At 35.2% G+C, this 20,675-nt stretch overlaps 1 protein-coding gene across 1 annotated transcript; it reads right to left on the bottom strand.

The window, feature by feature from the left end:
• Positions 1–417: 417 nt before the first annotated feature.
• On the bottom strand, positions 418–1,615 carry LOC141673051 (uncharacterized). The gene is made up of 3 exons (XM_074479817.1): positions 761–1,615; positions 594–671; positions 418–501 (listed from the first exon to the last, which is right to left on the bottom strand). The coding sequence occupies exons 1-3, from the start codon at positions 1,613–1,615 to the stop codon at positions 418–420; spliced, it is 1,017 nt and encodes a 338-aa protein (XP_074335918.1).
• Positions 1,616–20,675: the final 19,060 nt, after the last annotated feature.

The raw sequence follows: 20,675 nt of genomic DNA, 5'->3' as shown, positions 1-20,675 counted from the left end.
TAGGATTCGAGGAAAAAATGTAACTTTTTTCTATGGGCTGATCCTCCATACACCGATAGAGCAAGAGAAGTTGTTCAGGATTTGAAGGCAAAAGTGAGAGTCAAAGATGATCAACTGGAAAGAGCTATAGCAGAGTTACGTTTTGTCGAAAAAAAAATGTTGGTTTTGAACGAAGAATGTATGTCACTTCGTAAGAAAAATGGTGAATTAGCAAACAATGTTCTTAGTAACAAACTAGATGGTAGCAAAATGAAGAAGTTAGTATTGCTTATAATTATAGCTTGGTTTGTTTTTAGGTTCTTCAAGTAATAAACTAGATGGTGAACATTGGTTACAATGTTCTTAGTGATTTCATGTAATTTGTACTTCATATAATGGATGCTATCAATGTTATCAACATTTTGTTAGTAAAAGATTCTACTCTACCCATGTTTCATAATATAAATGCACTGTGATGTTCCAGAAATATGCAATATGCATCAAAAGTTTAGATAAAATAAACTGGGAACATAAGATTCTCATTACAAAGAGTTTAGGTAGAACTTAATAAAGCTACATAATAAATTGGGAACATAAAATAATAAAAGAGTCACACTGTCAATGACAAAATGTCGGGTGCAAAACCTGTGTTCCACCTGAGGTAATAATTCCTTAATAGCCTTGTCCAACCCCTACATCCAGTCATATAACAAGTTAAAAAGTGCATAAATTAAAGTCAGAAATTTAAGTCAGAAATTGAAGATATAGGACGAGCAGTTACCTTCTGTTGGTCAGAAATCAAAGTCTTTCTGTGTCCATCTTCAAGATCTAGGTCTACTATGAGAAGCTCTAGAAACCACTTCCAGGAGTCATAGTTTTCACTCTCTACCACAGCCATTGCAATAGGCATAATGCAGTTATTGCCATCTCTCCCTACTGCAGAGAGCAACTGTCCACCTGTAACTGTCTTTAGGAAGCAGCCATCTAGTCCTAAAACTGGTCTGCATTCATCTTTCCAAGCTTTCTTCAAGGCAGCATAACATATGTATATTCTTCTAAATCTACTAACATCTCCTTCCTGCAACCTAGTTGTAGAGATCTTCACAGTATTCTGTCTATTACTCCTACGTATCTCTCCACCAAATTTTCTCAACTTTGCATAATGTTCAGCCATCTTCTCTACTACACCAGACAATGCTGCTTTCCTCACTCTACTACATTTAGCATCACATACATCAACCTTAAGTACCCTCTTGAACTCTTCTTGCATATCACATAATTTCCAGTTAGGATTTTTTCTTATCCTATCCCCAAACACTTCGACAAGGTACTTAGTAGTCACTAGCTTATTTTTATGGTTCCAAACACAATTATGGTCATTTATTATTGATTTTATCTGCCACCTGTCCTTATCTTTATCATATCCCAACCATATTTTAAATGGGCACCCATGTGCACACACAACTTGAACCCTTTTTAAATCATTATGTGCATACTGGTAGGGTCTGCCAGTCTCCATTGAACTTGACCTTACTGCTTCTTTAAAGTCCTTTTTACAACCAAATATCTGACCAACTTTAAATTTTATGTCTTTGGCAGGTGTATGCACATTAAAAAACTCATCTACATATTTCATTTTATCATATCCAGGGGGGGATTAGCATAACAAAAATCTTCATCACTCTCCTCACTACTAGGATAAAACCCCCTATATGATTCACTATCTTCATCACTCTCATACATTTCATTCAAATTTGCTTCCCTCTCATGTTCATCCATCTTCTTTTTTTCTTCTCTACTGGATTTCCTAATCTCTGCAAACTCATCATCACTATACTCCCTTTCAATATCAGACTCATCAGTAGGTACAATAACATGGTAGACATACAGGACAATGTTATTACCACATTCCTTACCCAACTCAATTATTATTGGCTTCGATTCAGCATTAAGCAAATAAATCTTAAGTTCAGGAGTTCTAAAGTACAGGGAATCATACTCACCAACAGGACCACTAAATAATTTCTTCAAATCATCAATACTAAGCTTCTCCAAATCAATACGCTTATAAAGTTTTCTCACATTACTTGTGTACGATTGATAAGGAACATGAACAAAATGACATCCATAGTATAATATAACATTATACAAATTATCCCTGTTAAATGTAAGTAAATAATTAAAGAACCCTAATTTACACAGGTACAGAGCATTCTAATAAAATAGAAAAAAAACAAGACGGGTTCAACCCTAATTGAAGCATCCTAATAATTAAAAAACACAAGACGAGTAATTACTTACGTTGTTTCTTCTCCGGTGGTCGCATTTTCATCCACTTCATCCTCTATGCCAGCGTCGTCATCTTCAATCACAATTTCTTCTTCATCATTTGGTTCTTGAATTGTACGAACTTCAACTCCTGATCGAGTTCGAACCATCTCCAAAATTAGGTTTACAGATGAAGTGATTTTGGGGGATTTTGTTATCTGGTGGAGTGATTTGGGGGGATTTTGTTACCGGGTTATAAGAGGGAAGAGGATGGGTTATAATATAAACGGGTTTTTAGATGGGCTGGGTTATTTAACTACGTGGCATCTGATCTGGCACTCATCTCGCACTCATCTGGCAGCAATAGACGGACTTCCGTCTATTGTCAACGCGACTTAACGGTCATGAAATTTTAAACGAGTACAATGACTTAAATGAATATTTTTAATTCACATATGACCTCAATGAGAACTTTTTGAGTTGGATGACCCATCTGAAAGTTAGTAACGAGTTGAGTGACCTAAATGCCATTTAACCCTTTAAGTGTTTAAATAAGATATACCATAGTTTAGAGTAAAGCTTTTTATGGATTATGATGAGATCATAATAGTGAGACCTAAAAAGATGATAACTCTAAACTTAAATAGTTCCTGGTCATAGGATTACTAACTGGTAATTAATAATCTGCAAAGATCGGTACATACTATGCTTGCTTCATTATGAAGGATGTATGTTCTCATAGACATTTGTGTGGTGACACTATAGCTAGTATGTAGGTGCTTATTATAGAATAAGTTCACTGAACATGACTCGCACAGCTGAACAACTGATGGAGTTCACTCACGTGTCAGCAGTTGTTCATATAGTGATAGTTGTACAAGTATCCTTAGACTTGAGGTCATCATAGTCATCTTGTGTACACTGAACTATGCTTTGGTTTAGTTCTTAGTCTCCAGGGACAATTATTAGGGCTCTTCTGGGTATATGAATTTGTACACGAAGATAGAGTATGATCAATAAAGAATCTACCCCTTCCAGTGAAGGAAGCGAATGTTCAAGGCTGATCCACTTATGCTAGTTCAGGAATCTCTGGCCAGAGTGAATGAAATTAGAAAGGAGTTTCTAATTTGCATAGAACTACGCATAGTAAATGGTAAGCAAGTGATTGAATTAGATAGGCTTGACACGAGATCCATGCCTTGTATTTAATCGGGACATTGTAGGGTAGAAGGAGTTTATTGTACGGTAACTATTCACTGAATAGGTTCTTGGTATTCTAAGCAGTGAATTCTTATTATCCGGATAGTCGCGATATGCTGAGAAGTATCCCTCACGATGTAGAATAAATGTGATTAATTAATTAATCATATTTAATAAATTAGAGTATTTATATATATAATGATAAAATAGTTTTATTATTATTTATTTCTACTACCGGCTTAATATTGAACCTACAAGGTCACACCATAAAAAGAGAATGATTTAATGGTGGAGGAATTAATTAATAATGGCTAATAATTATTTATTTACGAAATAATTAATTAATTGGCAAATTTAATAATTGATTAAATGAGATTTAATTGATTATAAATTAATTAAGAAAAGTTCTTAATATTATTAATTAAAGAATTTAATTTTTGGAAATTAAATCAAGAGAGAGAATTATTTCTAAAGTGTTTAGAAAAAGGATTAATGATTAAAAGGTATTTTAATTATTAATGAGAATAATAAATGGGATAATAATAATAATATTTATGGGAAAATTTCAGCTGAAAATTTTGCCTATAAATACACTATTATAGACCCTAATTTTATTCTAACCCACACAAAACCCAAAAAGTTTGGAAAACCCAATTCTCTCCACCTCCTTCCTCCTCCTTAACATCGTTTTCTTGGTGGATACCGGTGGAGTGCTTCACACTTGAGGAGCAACTGCTAAGGATCTCTGATCGTTGTCTCCGAATTATTTTTAAAGGTTAGATTCGATCCCTCGAATTTTTATTCATGATCTGTATGCTTTTATTTGGATTTTATATGTGTAAAAGTGTTTTGCCATGCCCCCTCTGCGTTTAAAATCGAACAATGGTATCAGAGCATAGGTTGTATGCATATAGATCTGTGGTAAAAATTTCAGAATTTTATGTGCTTGTATCAATTAATTATGATTTTTACAAGTTATATTATGGATTAATTTTGTCTGTTGAGAAATCGTTTCTCATAATAATTTTGAATGTTGATCTGGGTTCTACAAGTGTTGTACATCGTCTGGGTATTTTTTTCATAATTTTATGATGTATAGATTATTTATTATGAATTTTTGAAGTTCTTGCAATTAAATTCGTAATTAAATAATTATATATATATATATATTATTTGTAAGTATGTATGTATATATCTGCTGCATCTATTATGCTATTGTCTGCTGTGTTGTTTGCACGGGTAAAGAGAAGTCAGGTACACAGATGTTTGTCATGCACGCTGTTCGAGAGGAGGAAAAAGACGGCGGCTGGTGCAGAAAAACAAAAAAAAATAGGGGTGTCACGCATTCCGGGAATGCGTTACACACCTATGACGCATTCACGGAATGCGTTACACCCTTAAATGGCTTAAAAGGTGTGTAACGCATCACCGGAATGCGTTACAGGGCTTGTAACGCGTTCTTGTAATGCGTTACAGCCAGTCTGTTGATTTTAAAATTGATTTTTGGGAGTTTCGTAACTCCGTTTTGGGCGTGCAATATACCGTTGGATTTGTTTTTCCGAGACGGATCTAATGGAGTGATCAATTTTAGTTTATATAAAAATTTTGAACTGTTTATATTCCATGAAGTGTTTTAAAGCTGTTTTTGATCGTTTGAATTGATTTTAAATGCTTCTTGTGATACATAGAGATGTATATTGCTTGTTCTAATATGCTAGATGATGTAACATGCCTACCTTGATGTTTATTCATGTTGATATATGTGATATATGCTTAGTTTATCATGCGATGATAGATTTAGGTGAACTTAAATAAACATAAGGCGTTTGTTAGACAACCTAGTATAGTGAAATTGTTTCATAACCTTAATAATAATATTATGAATACAATCATGAGATTCTTGTGTTTATGAAACACATAATTGAATATGAATTTTCGATATGAGAGAAAGGATGATTCTGTCAATAACAGATTTCTATCTGTAAGAAAGGGTTATTAAGTGACGCCTCTTGACAATGCTCCACCCGATCTGGGAATCATCTGATTATTGATTATTGATTTGAAATATTTAATTTAAAAGGAAGAATCTCTTTATAATATGATTATGATTGTAACGTAATATAATCCCTCTAAAATTAAATAATATCAAATAGTAATTGGCCAATGACATAATGGGCTTGTGTCGGTCATAGCCTTCCAACATGGTAGAACGTAGTTCTTATTTTTGAATCATTGTCATTTCGTGCCACAGCCGAGGGCTTTGATTTCGAAATAAGAAATACTTGTCTATTACATAGAGATGTGTACATTGAATAAGAATCTAAAGGTCGTTACGTGCCACAGCCGTGGGCCTTTGGGGACTGATTCAATTGTACGGAATATTGGGTTAGACTTGACTTATAATATTGAGTTTGTCGTGCCACAGCCATGACTCAATTATTCAAGAGGCTAAAGTTTGATTAGGGAATAACATTAGATGTAATTGACAAGAGTTGTCTGCCTATTGAACATTACATGGCGTTTCGTGCCACAGCCGGGGTTGTGTAATGGAATGTAGGATCCCTATTCCCACTAGCATTATGAATGCTTAATTTTTCATGTAGGGGGTTGAATAAATTAGGAAAACTAGTGGGAGCCACTTATGAATAAAGACCCGATTCATATAGTGTTTTGAAATGAAATCGAATATTTGCTAAGTGTTGTTATGTGTTTATCATTTACAGATTTTCTTTGTACGTTATGTCTTCTGCACTATCACTCAGGAGCATACTAGATGCTCACAAATTGACTGGTCCTAATTATGCTGACTGGCTTCGAAACTTGAGAATTGTTCTCAGGATTGAGAAGCTGGAATATGTGATTGACTCACCTAAGCCTACTGAACCTGCTAGTGATGCACATAATGATGAACATGTTGTGTATCGTAAGTGGATAGATGATGCAAATGTTGCTCAATGCATCATGCTAGCTTCCATGAACATTGAGCTACAGAAGCACCATGAGCATATGGATGCTCACACTATCCTCATGCATCTACAAGAGTTGTATGATGTGGCGGGGAGGACAGCTCGATATGAGATATCAAAGGAGCTGTTCAGTTGTAGGATGTCTGAGGGATCATCTGTGAATGACCATGTACTTAAGATGATCAATTTGATTGAACGTCTTGGACAACTTGGTTTTGTCATGGATGGGGAGCTGAGCCAAGACCTGGTCTTGCAATCGCTTCCGAGTTCGTTCTCGCAGTTTGTTGTGAACTTTCACATGAATAAGTTGGATGTCAGCCTGCCTGAACTCCACAACATGTTGAAGACTGCGGAATCGAATTTCCCCCCTAAGAAGAGTTCTGTTCTTCTAATTGGTGAAGGTTCTAGTCCTAAGAAAAGGAAGAGGAACCCTTCTAAGAAGAAGAAAGTAGGTGAGAAAACTCCGGTTCCACAAAAAGCTGAAGACCCCAAGAGCAAAGTTGTTTGCTTTCACTGTAACAAGGTGGGGCACTGGAAGAGGAACTGCAAGGTTTACCTTGCAGAATTAAAGAAGAAGAAGGGTAGTGAGACTACCGCTTCTGATTCAGGTATGTTAATGATAGAAATGAATATGTCATTAAATCAAATTTCTACTCGGGTATTAGATACCGCCTGTGGTTCTCAAATCTGCAATTTGTTGCAGGGACCAAGGAGAAGTAGGACTCTTGAGGAAGAGGAGGTGATTCTACTGATGGAAATGGAGCAAGAGTTGCTGCTGAAGATGTAGAATCATTTCATTTACATAGGCCTACGGGCAAGACTATTGTTTGAAATAATTGTTATTTTGTTCCCTCGATTGTGAGGAATATTATTCCCATATTAGACTTGGCTGGATTTTCATTTATTATTGAGAATAATGAATGTTCTATTTTTAGAGATAATATTCTTTATGGACATGGTGCTTTAAATAATGGTCCGTATGTATGTGACATAATTTATTTCAGATTGAACAAACTAATAAAAGAAAAGGGATGATGAAAATCTCACTTTATAGTGGCATTGCAGTCTCCATTTAGTAGACATGGAGAGAGGGCTGCAAATTTGCTAGGAATGGTACACACAGATGTATGTGGACCAATGTCTACGCAAGCCATGGGTGGATTTTCATACTTCATTACTTTCATAGATGATAGATCTGGATTCGGATATGTGTTTGATGAAACACAAGTCTGAGGCCTTTGAAAAGTTCAAAGAATATAAGTATGAAGTGGAGAAACAACCAAACATAGTATTATAACTCTTCGATTAGATCGAGGTGGTGAATACTTGAACGGAGAGTTTTTGGATTATCTCAAAGTAAATGGTATAGTCTCCTAGTGGACTCCTCCAGATTAGTATCTGAAAGGAGAAATCGAACTTTGTTAGACATAGTTCGGTCCATGATGAGCTATGCAAATCTTCCAGTATTCCTATGGGGTTATGCATTGGAAATCTCAGCATATTTACTGAATAAGGTGCCTTCCAAAATCTGTTCCTCAAACTTCATATGAGATATGGAAAGAAAGGAAACCGAGTCTTAAACACGTTAAGATTTGGGGATGTCCAGCTTATGTCAAGAAAGTTGACCCAGATAAGCTGGAATATCGATCCGGAAAATGTAGTTTTGTGGGATATCCTAAAGAGACTTTAGGGTATTACTTTTGCACCGATCATCGGGTGTTTGTCTCCAGACATGCTACCTTCTTGGAAATGGAGTTTATCCTTGAAGGAAACAGTGGGAGTAAAATTGAACTTGATGAAGTTCAAGAAGCACAAACTACTACAGATCGAGTGGAAACACCTGTTCTGACTGAACAACCTTTTGTGGAACAGCCCATTCATAGGTCAGGGAGAGTGTCTCGCCAACCTGAGAGGTAATATGGCCTTGTCATTGAGAATGACAATGAGTTGTCGATCATTAATGATGACGACCCTGTGACCTATAATGAGGCTATGAGTAGTGTTGACTCAGTGAAATGGCATAGTGCCATGAAATCCAGAATGGAATCTATGTATACGGTATACAAAAGATAGATTATAGCAGATGGCCAGGTGGAGACCTTTAAGGCCAGGCTTTTGGGAAAGGATTCAAACAAAGGCAATGGATTGACTTTGATGAAACCTTTTACCTGTAGCCCTGTTAAAATCAGTTCGGATTTTGCTTGCGAATGCTGCGTACTACGACTATGTGATCTGGCAAATAGCCAGATGGTTTTCTTTCCAAGGGAAATGAAAACCTAGTGTGTAAGCTGCTGCGAATCATATGTGGTTTAAAGCAAGCTTCTCGAAAGATGGAACATTCGTTTTGATGAGACAATCAAAGAGTTTGATTTTATCAAAAAACGGAGATGAACCATGCGTCTACAAAAGGGTTAGTGGGAGCGCGGTAATATTTCTTGTATTGTATTGAATTAGAGTTGACATACATAATAACATAGCAGACCCACTCACAAAGCTACTTTATGAAAGTCACTTTGATCGTCATAAAGACAAGATGGGTATTAGATACCAGAGTGATTGGCTTTAGTACAAGTGGGAGATTGAAAGGAATATGTCCTAAGTCCAATCATGTATAAGGATTTAGGAATAACTTTTATGTAATCTGTTTTGATTTCATTGATATTAATAAAAGACTTGTTTTGTTTTTATTACGGGCTTTATCTATTTAAGTGTTTAAATAAGATATACCATAGTTTGGAGTAAAGCTTTTTATGGATTATGATGAGATCATAATAGTGAGACCTAAAAAATGATAACTCTAAACTTAAATAGTTCCTGTTCATAGGATTACTAACTGGTAATTAATAATCCACAAAGATCGGTACATACTATGTTTGCTTCATTATGAAGGATGTCTGTTCTCATAGACATTTGTGTGGTGACACTATAGCTAGTATGTAGGTGCTTATTATAGAATAAGTTCACTGAACATGACTCGCACAGCTGAACAACTGATGGAGTTCACTCACGTGTCAGCAGTTGTTCACATAGTGATAGTTGTACAAGTATCCTTAGACTTGAGGTCATCATAGTCATCTTGTGTACACTGAACTATGCTTTGGTTTAGTTCTTAGTCTCCAGGGACAATTATTAGGGCTCTTCTGGGTATAGGAATTTGTACACGAAGATAGTGTATGATCAATAAAGGATCTACCCCTTCCAGTGAAGGAAGCGAATGTTCAAGGCTGATCCACTTATGCTAGTTCAGGAATCTCTGGCCAGAGTGAATGAAATTAGAAAGGAGTTTCTAATTTGCATAGAACTACGCATAGTAAATGGTAAGCAAGTGATTGAATTAGATAGGCTTGACACGAGATCCATGCCTTGTATTTAATCGGGACATTGTAGGGTAGAAGGAGTTTATTGTACGGTAACTATTCACTGAATAGGTTCTTGGTACTCAAAGCAGTGAATTCATATTATCCGGATAGTCGCGATATGCTGAGAAGTATCCCTCACGATGTAGAATAAATGTGATTAATTAATTAATCATATTTAATAAATTAGAGAATTTATATAAATAATGATAAAATAGTTTTATTATTATTTATTTCTACTACCGACTTAATATTGAACCTACAGGGTCACACCATAAAAAGAGAATGATTTAATGGTGGAGGAATTAATTAATAATGGCTAATAATTATTTATTTATGAAATAAATAATTAATTGGAAAATTTAATAATTGATTAAATGAGATTTAATTGATTATAAATTAATTAAGAAAAGTTCTTAATATTATTAATTAAAGGATTTAATTTTTGGAAATTAAATCAAGAGAGAGAATTATTTCTAAAGTGTTTAGAAAAATGATTAATGATTAAAAGGTGTTTTAATTATTAATGAGAATAATAAATGGGATAATAATAATATTTATGGGAAAATTTTAGCTAAAAATTTTGCCTCTAAATACACTATTATAGACCCTAATTTTATTCTAACCCACACAAAATCTAAAAAGTTTGGAAAACTCAATTCTCTCCACCTCCTTCCTCCTCCTTAACATCGTTTTCTTGGTGGATACCGGTGGAGTGCTTCACACTTGGGGAGCAACTGCTAAGGATCTCTGATCGTTGTCTCCGAATTATTTTTAAAGGTTAGATTCGATCCCTCGAATTTTTATTCATGATCTGTATGCTTTTATTTGGATTTTATATGTGTAAAAGTGTTTTGCCATGCCCCCGCTGCGTTTAAAATCCAACATACTTAGCAGCCTCTTGCTGACATCATAGTCTATTTGTTGCTCATATAACTCAATTCAAGTCTCCATTTTATATATAATGGAGCTAAATTAGTCTTCCCGAGCATATACATATAAACACCCTATGGACCTGCTATACGTGTGGCGGTGAATCCAACTCACTTACACTTATCCTGACTATTTTACTATCTCAAAAGGACCAACATAATGCATATTAATATTCTTTTCTTTCTAATTCTAGTAATTCGTGTTCATGAACGTTTCCAATAGTTATTGGTTATTGAACCTCATTCCCACATGTTTTTTTGCTCAATTAACCTAGTTTATAATAACTTCTAATCGCATTCGAGGATCTTTAATTGTTCCCTTAATCTTCTTGTCCATCTGCAAATAATATACTGAAACCATGGCGTATTCGGTTTCTAGCGTTCTCGAAATTACTCTAGAATTAAGAATCAACGAGAAAATCTCGACTGGATATGATTGACGCACAAACTTATCACCATATCTTATTTTCCTTGAATCACAATCGAGTACATTTATCGAACGAAAATTTATTACTATTTAGAAGAAAATATACTAACCTGGATGCATCACCCGCATCTTCTAACCCATATTATCACTTATTTTGGTTCTAGGGAGTTCTCATACGAAACTGACTGTAATGCTCTTCCTTGACGTCTAGTCACATATAACGTTTATTATTTCTTTATGTCATATTATCAAAAAGCCTTCTTTGACATCTATGTCTTGTATCATATTCTCGGAGTAACTTGAATCCCTTGAGTTATCGATGTTTAGCCAAATTCCTATCTTTTAGTTCTGCCTTACTTAATGCCCGTTCATCTAGGTGTGGTATATACTATTATGGTTCAACATAATTCATCGTATTCTGAAAACTTCTTGTCAAATCTCAAGTCAAATAATTTTGATCATTTACAATCAATTCCTGGATCTGATGATGTACCACCATTTCTTCAAGCAATAACTAACCCATTTATTGGATAAACTATATATCAGTATTAGAGAATGACTAGGTTTGGGATAGCCTATCAGTAATTATTCAATTAACACTTCCCCCATTTTCTATTCCTGTCTGGTCACTAGATATTTTTTTTCGCCTTAGTACTTAATCGTACTCCTGAGATGCATTCCCTATCTCAATTTACAAAAGGTTCATCAATTCTTTACTTTACTTTTGTCTCACATAATACCCATATTTTACCTATATCATAGAATCTTCTAATGTTTCTTTATCATCCCTTTTGATTTCACTTACTTTCCTGTTTAAGTTCTTCATTCTTATAGCTCATTATTTCTTCTTAATGTAAGTGAGTTTTCCAATAGTAATGTTCGGCTCTTCATCAAATAAACCATTCTAGTGGCTAACGCTGGAACGAAATCTTTCAATTCATATATGTTACTATCATTATTAATTTCTATCACACGTCTTATACTTGTATTCGCGAGTTTTCCGGTATTTTGGAGTAATTCTCATTACATCGTCGGTCTATATTGGTATACCTTCAAGTCTTTTAATAAAACCTTGTTACGGATGATAAAATCTCTTTGATAGTCTAACAAAATCCATATTGGTGTAGTTACTAATCTCCTCTTTATTCCACCTCCCTTCTTCCGTTCCTTCCTTCTCTTTGCTCTATCTTGAATCTTTAGTTCTTAAAAACATTCTTCTCACTTGTCTATACAAATAAATTTTTATTTCTCTTGTCTATTACAAATGGCAATTTCATCCAAGTAAAGCCTCACACACTTGCAGCAATTTTTGAATTCTACTGGTGTCATTACTTTCTCCAAATTTCACATTGCTTTGACTTCGAATTTGAAATCACACCAAAATTTGACTTAATCTAAATGGAATTGATTTCCATCTAACTGATCATTAATTGGTAAAATTAACCAATTAACTCACTTAATTGATCAATTGCACCAAGTGATGACTAGTTATATGAAATCAAAAACCAATTATATATAGTCAGATTGTTTGCACCAACCTCTTTCAAGAACCGAGATCACACTTATTTGGAGTTTCAATAGGAATATTAATAACACACGGAAGTATACTTTCCATCTTTAAAAGTAGGGTATTTTTCAAAAATTTGGGTAGCATCTCCTTTATTATTGACTACCAGCTGGACTTAAGCTGTAATATATGGGATATATCGTGTAATTATTTTTGCTAATAAATAAATGTTATGAATATTCAATATTTATTATGTGAATTATTTTGTTAAGTGGTATATGTGTTTGGATATTTAAAAATAATATAAATTGAGTATTTTAATTTTTATATGTCCAAAATAAAATATAGATAATTGTCATATCTTCCTATTTATTTTTATGATGATTTATGGTTTTATAGGAAATTTATGGATTTTATAATTTCTTTTTCCGAGTATTTATAAACTATTTTATATAATCGGGAACCAGCCGACTTCACCCGTTTTTATGTTTTTATAACCCGAAACTCTTCTAAAAACTTCTTCCTAACCTAATTGTAATATTTCGAGCATTTTCCATGTTTCGACTTTTTCAATCCGGCGTACGGTTTGTCCTGTGCGGGTCCTGGTGCAATATTTTTGATACAAAATTCATTTTGGTAAATCAATAAAACTCGTATTTTCGATAAACAAGATTTTTTTATTAAACTATTATAATTATCACCTCGTAATACGTGTAACCAGGCGCTGAGACCAAGACCGTAGTATAAATTGTACAGATTTGGATAATTATCCCGAAAACCGGTAACGTTTGGATCTGTTTTTATAAATAAACGTGCTATTTTATATCTGGAATGATCCAACGGGATACTAATTTTTCGTAAATATAAATAGCCTTTACCGTATTTTATTTCGTACCGAAAATCATTTGCAAGCAGTAATTATAGAATTTTCCAGAGAAAAACCCTAATTTCATAAAACCTTCTGAGAATCAAACTACAGTATCAAGGTGTTATTGAAATCGGTTGGGAAAGTTGTAGTAACCAAAACGAAGGATTTGGAGTGTACTTTCAGATTCCAGAACTCGTTTGACTGCAGAAATCAAAGTTTAATTTCTATATTTTTCTTTATTTTCGAATTATTTTGATTAAAATTATGAATTTTTGTTCGGATGATTGTTTGGATGATTTGATGATTGCATGTTGTAGAGCTTTTATTTCTGTTGATTTTGGTATGTCATATGACTGATTTGGAGTTCAATAACATGGTCAAAATTGAGTTTAATTCTCGAATTTCAAAATTAGGGTTTATAACCCGTATGAATGTTCTTAATTGAAATTTAGGCCTTTTTGTTCTATGGGTTATTAGACGTTTTTGTTGATTCCTTCGTGTTCTTTTTTGAATTTGCAATCGATTCATATATATTACAACAACTGACGATTCGTGGTTTGCTCAAATCGAAGCGAACAAGTTCGCCGGAAACCGGCGAACTTCTCGGCCAAATTCCGGCCAACTCAAGGGTTATTAGAACGATTTGAATACATGGTTGTGTTCCTTGTGAGCTGTAGTTGTGATCTGGAGGTGATGGTGGTGTGAGGATGCTGGAATCGAGTTCTCCGGCGAGGCAGGGGAATTTTTCGACGAGGGGTGTAAAAATTGCACTTTGGCCCCTGTATTTTTGAAGAAGATGAAGTTAGGTCCCTGTGGTTTTCAGAGTTTGCAGAAATTGGATCCCTGTTTTAAAAATGTTTAAAAAGAATATTTCCTTTTTATTTTAATTATAAAAATTCATTTTTAACTATTAAAAATTCTAGAAATTATTATTTTAATTCAAAAAATTATTTTTAATTCAAAAATAAACCTGAATTAATTAGTTTATTAATTTTAGTTAATAATTAATTGATTAATTGGTCAAATAATTCGAAAATTAATTGATTAATTGATTTAATTAATTATTAATTGATTTTAGTTAATTATTTAATTATATTTAATTATTTATTATTATTTTAAAAATTCTGAAAAATAGTTTCGAGCTTTAAAATATTATTTTAAATTATTTTCAAGGCTCAATAATTATTATAAAATTATTTTGAAGCCAGATTTGGCCAACCAAACCCTGTTTATTGCTTTAGAATTGATCTCACGATCCGTTTTGACTCCGAAAAATGTTTTAAAAATCATATTAAATACCCGAAAGACTATTTATGACCCGAGACTTCCTTATAAATGAAATTTCATTGATTGTTTGACGTGCTATGTGTTATACATGACTTGTTTGTTTGACTGTCGGACTATGTGATCACTGTTTACTTGTGTTTAGCATAACTTTTAATATGTTAATCGGATTTGGGTAAAACGAAGGGTAGATAGAAGTGTATACCGAATAGAATCATATGAGTTGAGTATTGATAGATACTTATGATATGTGAGCAGAAGAGGCAAGGTGTAGGAAAGGGAAGCAAGTAGTCGAAAAGTAGGTGATTATGATTGGAAATTGGTGAAGTATAGTAAGCTAGTACCAGGCAAGTGTTTTGAACCTTCTCGAGATATATTATAGATAATTGATAGTTCTATTTTATATTGCAAGTGCTTTGAAGCACTGAACCCTAAACCTTGATTCCAGTTATTGATCTTTGAGCCGTAAACCTTATTCTTTCTAAACCATTGATTGTTAATTACCCGAATACAAACCACTGAGATACGATACTACTCCACAAATATATACAAACTGAATACCAAACACTGAACGAAGGTTGCTTACATACTCAAACCATTGTACCTTCTACATTGATAGATCAAATCCACTTAACACTGAACTTTGATTCTTTTGTTATCCAGTCCTTTTATCACTTGTTAGCCATACTTCCTTTGTGAAGATTGAAACCATCTCTTGATTGGTAATCCAACGTTGCTTATGATTCTGTTTATTGCTTTACATTGTTTATTCTATTATTATGTTAGAATTGGATTGTTTTATAAAATTGTGGACCAGATTCATGGTGAGACCAGATTGGTGGTCAAGTTAGGCCAACGTGTGCCTTGGATCCAGTAATTAGAGCAGAGTTGTGTGCCTTGCTCGGGGTTAGTGCGTTACTGATCAACAGCCTAACCTTGGTTTTTAAAATGAAAATATAATATCCAATTCTAAATTATCATTCATTGTTCACTTGATACCTCAAATCATTTTACTTGATCATTTTATTCTCAGTATTGTCAATGTGACTTGCTAAGCTAGTTAGCTCATTCGTGTGATTGTGTTTATGTTCTTTTCCAGTTAAGAAGGAACCTGTTGTTAGCGAGGATCCCCAATCCAGTGCGAGAGCTAGGGTTCCAGGTTGATCGAGTTAAGCTAGCTGACAGCTTTTGGGATAGTTTAAGTTTGTAAATTTTGTAATGATGTTTACTATTCAGTTTTAAGTTTGAATAGTTGGGATTTGGACATTTGGTATATAAGTGTGTGTGTGTGGCTTGTGTACATACTTTAACCTGTTGTGGTCCGTGGTAGTTGGTAAGTAGGGTCACTACATATTAGTATTATCTTTATTATTGCTATAAGCAGGTTATAAATAAGGTGTGTATGTGTGTGGATCCCAAACTTCTGACCCGGGTTTGGAGGGCGCCACAAGTTTGGTATCAGAGCTACAGGTTATAAGTCACTAACACAAGACTAGGTTGACGGGAATGGGTAGAGGGTTAGGATTAGAAGTAAGGAAATAGAAAGATAGAATGTCGAGAGGTTGAGTGCGACGGTATAACAGGTATTAGTATGATTCGCATTGTGGTTTGAGATTCTTATATTGTGATATGATTTCAGATAGCAGCGATGGCCGACTCTTTCATCCCTATATCAGCTGATCACTCAAAGCCCTCAGTTGGAGGACCATCTTCAGATCCACGTCCTGTTGTTCCACCAGTGTTGGCTATTTTACCTCCACATGTGTTGCATCCCGTACCACTGCAGGCTATTCCACCCCCAGACATGAGGCCACCTATCAGAGGACCCCCACCTGCTAATTCAGGTCTTACTAGTCACTCAGTTATAGGTGTACCTTTTCAGGTCTCTTCCTATCCTGTCCCATATCATCAGTTCGAGGCTTGCCTTATGGAGCAGTGATTCCTACGGGGTCAGATTCAAGAGTTATTACATATCATGCGTACCAGAGAGGTCGGGAGTGGTGAAAGGCGACTCAGAGAGAGGCTCCGGGTGTTTCAGAGAGCAACTGCTGTAAGGATTTCCGAGGCTACTCATGAGGATATCACCCCTGATTTTCTTGTAGAGTGGGCTAAGTGGGTTCTAGAGGAGCTTGAGGAGATTGAAGGTCCAGACTTGCCATGAGCCAGAGGCACAGAGATGTAGATGCTGATCAGTGCTGTTGTGGTTGTTTAGTATGTACAGTAGTGTGTAGTATGTATCAGTAGACTTTTGGGTTGTATTTATAGACTAGATCTGCTGAGTAGTGAGTAGGTTTGTTGTACCCCTTTTGTTTTTACTTTTGAAGCGTTTTAACGCTTGTACTACCTAAAACTTTTGATCTATATATATCAGCACTTGGCTCAACAAAGAGTTCAGATCTTGGCTCAACAAACAGTTCACCTGACTCAACAACAACAAAGGCAGACCAATCCCTAGGTAACTTTTAAAACTTTTCAGGCGGTGAACCCACCAAAATTTAAGGGTTCCTTAGATCCGATTGAAGCGAATGTTTGGCTAAAGGAAATAGAGAAGTCATTTGCTTTAGTTAAGGTAAAGGAAGAACAAAAGGTTGAGTTTGCGAGTTATTATTTGAAAAATGAGGCCACCTATTGGTGGGAAACTGTGAAGACACTGGAAGGTATAGATGTTATTACGTGGGATAGGTTCAAGGAATTGTTTTTAGAAAAATATTTTCCCTAGTTTGTTCAGGATCAGATGGAGCTGAAGTTTTTAGAGCTAAAGCAAGGAAATATGTCGGTAGCTGATAATGAAAGTAGGTTTGAAGAGTTGTCGAGGTATGTACCATCATATGTGGACACTGACAGGAAGAAGGCCAAAAGATTCCAGCAAGGTCTGAAGCCATAGATCAGAGGGAAGGTATCCATATTTGAATTGGATAACTATGCAGGAGTTGTACAGAAGGCCATGATTGCAAAAACTGAGAGTGTGATGTTACAGAAAGAAAAGGAAAGTAAGAAGAGAAAGTTTGAAGGGAATGAAGGACAGTCACAACCAAGGAAGTTTCCAAATTTTAAGAAGGGTAAGTTTCAGCCAGGGAGAAATTTTAATTTCAAGAAGCAAAATGTAGGCGATGGAGGTCAAGGCAATCGTCCAGTCAATGTAAATCAACCGAATCAGTTGAGGGTAACTTTTCCAGATTATCAGGTATGTGGGAAGAAGCACGGAAGAGTTTGTAGTAAGTTGAACGTGGTTTGTTTCAAGTGTAATCAGAAAGGGCACTATTCGAGAGAGTGCCGCAATCAGCCAGCAAAAGAGCCAATGAACAAGGATCAGCCTACTCGGAATCCAGCAATTAAGGTTCCAGCTATTGGATTTACATGCTTTAAATATGGGAAGCCAGGACATATAGCCAGGGATTGTAAGACACCAGCCCTAGTTAGTAATGCATTGAGAATTATGAGATCTACTCCAACAGTGAATAAGACTCCAAGGGCTAGAGTTTTTGATATATCTGTGAAGGACGCTATCCAGGATACTGATGTCGTGGCAGGTACGCTTAATGTGAATTCTTTATGTGCCAAAGTTTTAATAGATTCAGGAGCAACTCGATCATTTATTTCTCAAGATTTTGTTAGTAAGTTAAATTGTCCAATTGAGTATTTAAATGAAATAATGACTGTGGAATTAGAAAATCAAGAGCGTGTATCTGTTAATCAAGTTTGTAGGAATTGTGAAATTGAGATTTCTGGTAATAAGTTTTATGTGGATTTGATACCATTTAAGCTAGGAGAGTTTGACGTTATCTTAGGAATGGATTGGTTATCTAAGCACGATGCCCAGATAGATTGTCAAAATAAGAAGGTAATGGTGAAGACGCCAGACGAGAGGATAGTAATGTTTAAGGGCCAGAAACAAGCAAAGAAGTTCTTAACGATGATTCAAGCTAAAAAGTTACTATGGCAAGGATGCAAGCATTTCGTTGCTTATGTGATTGATAGAAGTCAGGAGCCAGCAAAACTTGAAGATACTCCAGTAGTCAATGAATTTTAAGACGTGTTCCCCCATGAGTTACTAGGACTTCCTCCAAACAAAGAAATTGAGTTTGCGATTGACTTAGCACCTGGAACGGAACCAGTATCCAAGGCCCCGTATAGAATGGCGCCCGTTGAGATGAAGGAACTAGCAAAGGAATTGCAAGAGTTGTTAGAGAAAGGAGTAATCAGACCCAGTGTATCCCCGTGGGGTGCACCGGTACTATTTGTCAAGAAGAAGGATGGAAGCATGAGACTGTGCATCGACTATCGAGAGCTCAACAAGCTTACAATCAAGAACATATATCCATTACCTAGAATTGATGATTTGTTCAACCAATTAAAAGGAGCCAAGTACTTCTCCAAGATTGATCTAAGATCGGGATATCACCAACTAAAGATTAAGACATAGGATATACCAAAGACAGCTTTCAGAACAAGGTATGGACATTATGAATTTTTAGTGATGTCTTTTGGATTAACCAATGCCCCGGCAGCATTCAGAGACCTGATGAACAGAATCTTCAAGGAATACTTGGACAAGTTTGTTATTGTGTTTATAGATGATATTTTGATTTATTCAAAGACAGAAGAGGATTATGCAGAACATTTGAGGACAACTTTAGAGATTTTGAGGAAGAAAAAGTTATATGCTAAATTCTCAAAGTGTGAGTTTTGGCTACAGGAAGTTCAATTCTTAGGACATATAGTCAGTAATGAAGGGATCAAAGTTGACCCATCAAAGATTGAAGCAATTACAAATTGGGAAAGACCGAGAACACCGATAGAGGTAAGAAGTTTCTTGGGATTAGCGGGATATTATCGCCGATTTGTTCAAAATTTCTCAAGGATTGCAACACTATTGATAAAGCTTACACGGAAGAATGAAAAGTTTATATGGAACGACAAATGTGAAGAAAGTTTTCAGGAATTGAAGTAAAGATTAATTACAACACCTGTTTTGTCACTTCCAGACGATCAAGGGAATTTCGTAATCTATAGCGATGCTTCTCATAAATGACTCGGATGCGTTCTGATGCAGCACGACAAGGTTATTACGTATGCGTCAAGGCAGTTAAAACCACACGAACAAAAGTATCCTACTCATGATTTGGAGCTAGCAGCCATATAGTATTCGTTTTGAAGATTTGGATACATTATCTATATGGAGAAAAATGCGAGATTTATACGGATTACAAAAGCTTGAAGTATATATTCACACAGAAGGAGCTTAATATGAGACAGAGAAGATGGTTAGAGCTGATTAAGGATTACGACTGCACGATTAACTATCATCCCGGTAAAGAAAATGTTGTGGCAGATGCGTTAAGTCGGAAAAAGTTGAATGTGTTATCATTACCCGAAGAGATATACAAGGAATTTCAGAAACTGGAATTGGAAATCAGAGTTTGAAAGCCTAATGAAGCAAAAGTGTATAGTATGACTTTCCAGCCAGAGTTGTTAGAAAAGATAAGGAAGTGTCAAGAGGATGTAATGGATCAGGATATAAATCGTTTGGTAGGTGAGGAATTGTGTACGGAAAAGGACGATCAAGGTATTCTTATATTTTCTTCTAGAATTTGGATTCCACCAGTAACGGAGTTGAAGAATGAAATTTTATAGGAAGCTCATAATTCAAGGTACTCAATCCATCTAGGGAGTACCAAGATGTACAGAGATTTAAAGGAAAATTATTGGTGGCCAGATATGAAGAGGGAGATTGCAGAATGGGTTAGCAGATGTTATACATGTCAAAGACTTAAAGCAAAGCATCAAAGGCCAAGTGGATTGTTACAGCCATTAGAGATTCCAGAATGGAAGTGGGAACATATTTCCATGGATTTCATAGTCGGATTACCAAGAACGAAAGCCAATCA

This window comes from Apium graveolens, chromosome 1, assembly GCF_009905375.1.
Source record: "Apium graveolens cultivar Ventura chromosome 1, ASM990537v1, whole genome shotgun sequence".
Lineage (NCBI taxonomy): Eukaryota > Viridiplantae > Streptophyta > Magnoliopsida > Apiales > Apiaceae > Apium > Apium graveolens.
The sequence above is the reverse complement of the archived record's forward strand: the minus strand, read 5'-3'. Positions and strand labels throughout refer to the sequence as shown.

Excerpts from the sequence above, each read along its gene's own strand:
- LOC141673051 (XM_074479817.1), bottom strand. The coding sequence starts at position 1,615 with ATGAAATATGTAGATGAGTTTTTTAATGTGCATACACCTGCCAAAGAC. Across the intron at positions 672-760 it reads TGATTTCTGACCAACAGAAG|GGGTTGGACAAGGCTATTAA; the intron begins GTAACTGCTCGT and ends GACTGGATGTAG. Across the intron at positions 502-593 it reads GACATTTTGTCATTGACAGT|TTTATTTTATCTAAACTTTT; the intron begins GTGACTCTTTTA and ends TTATGTTCCCAG.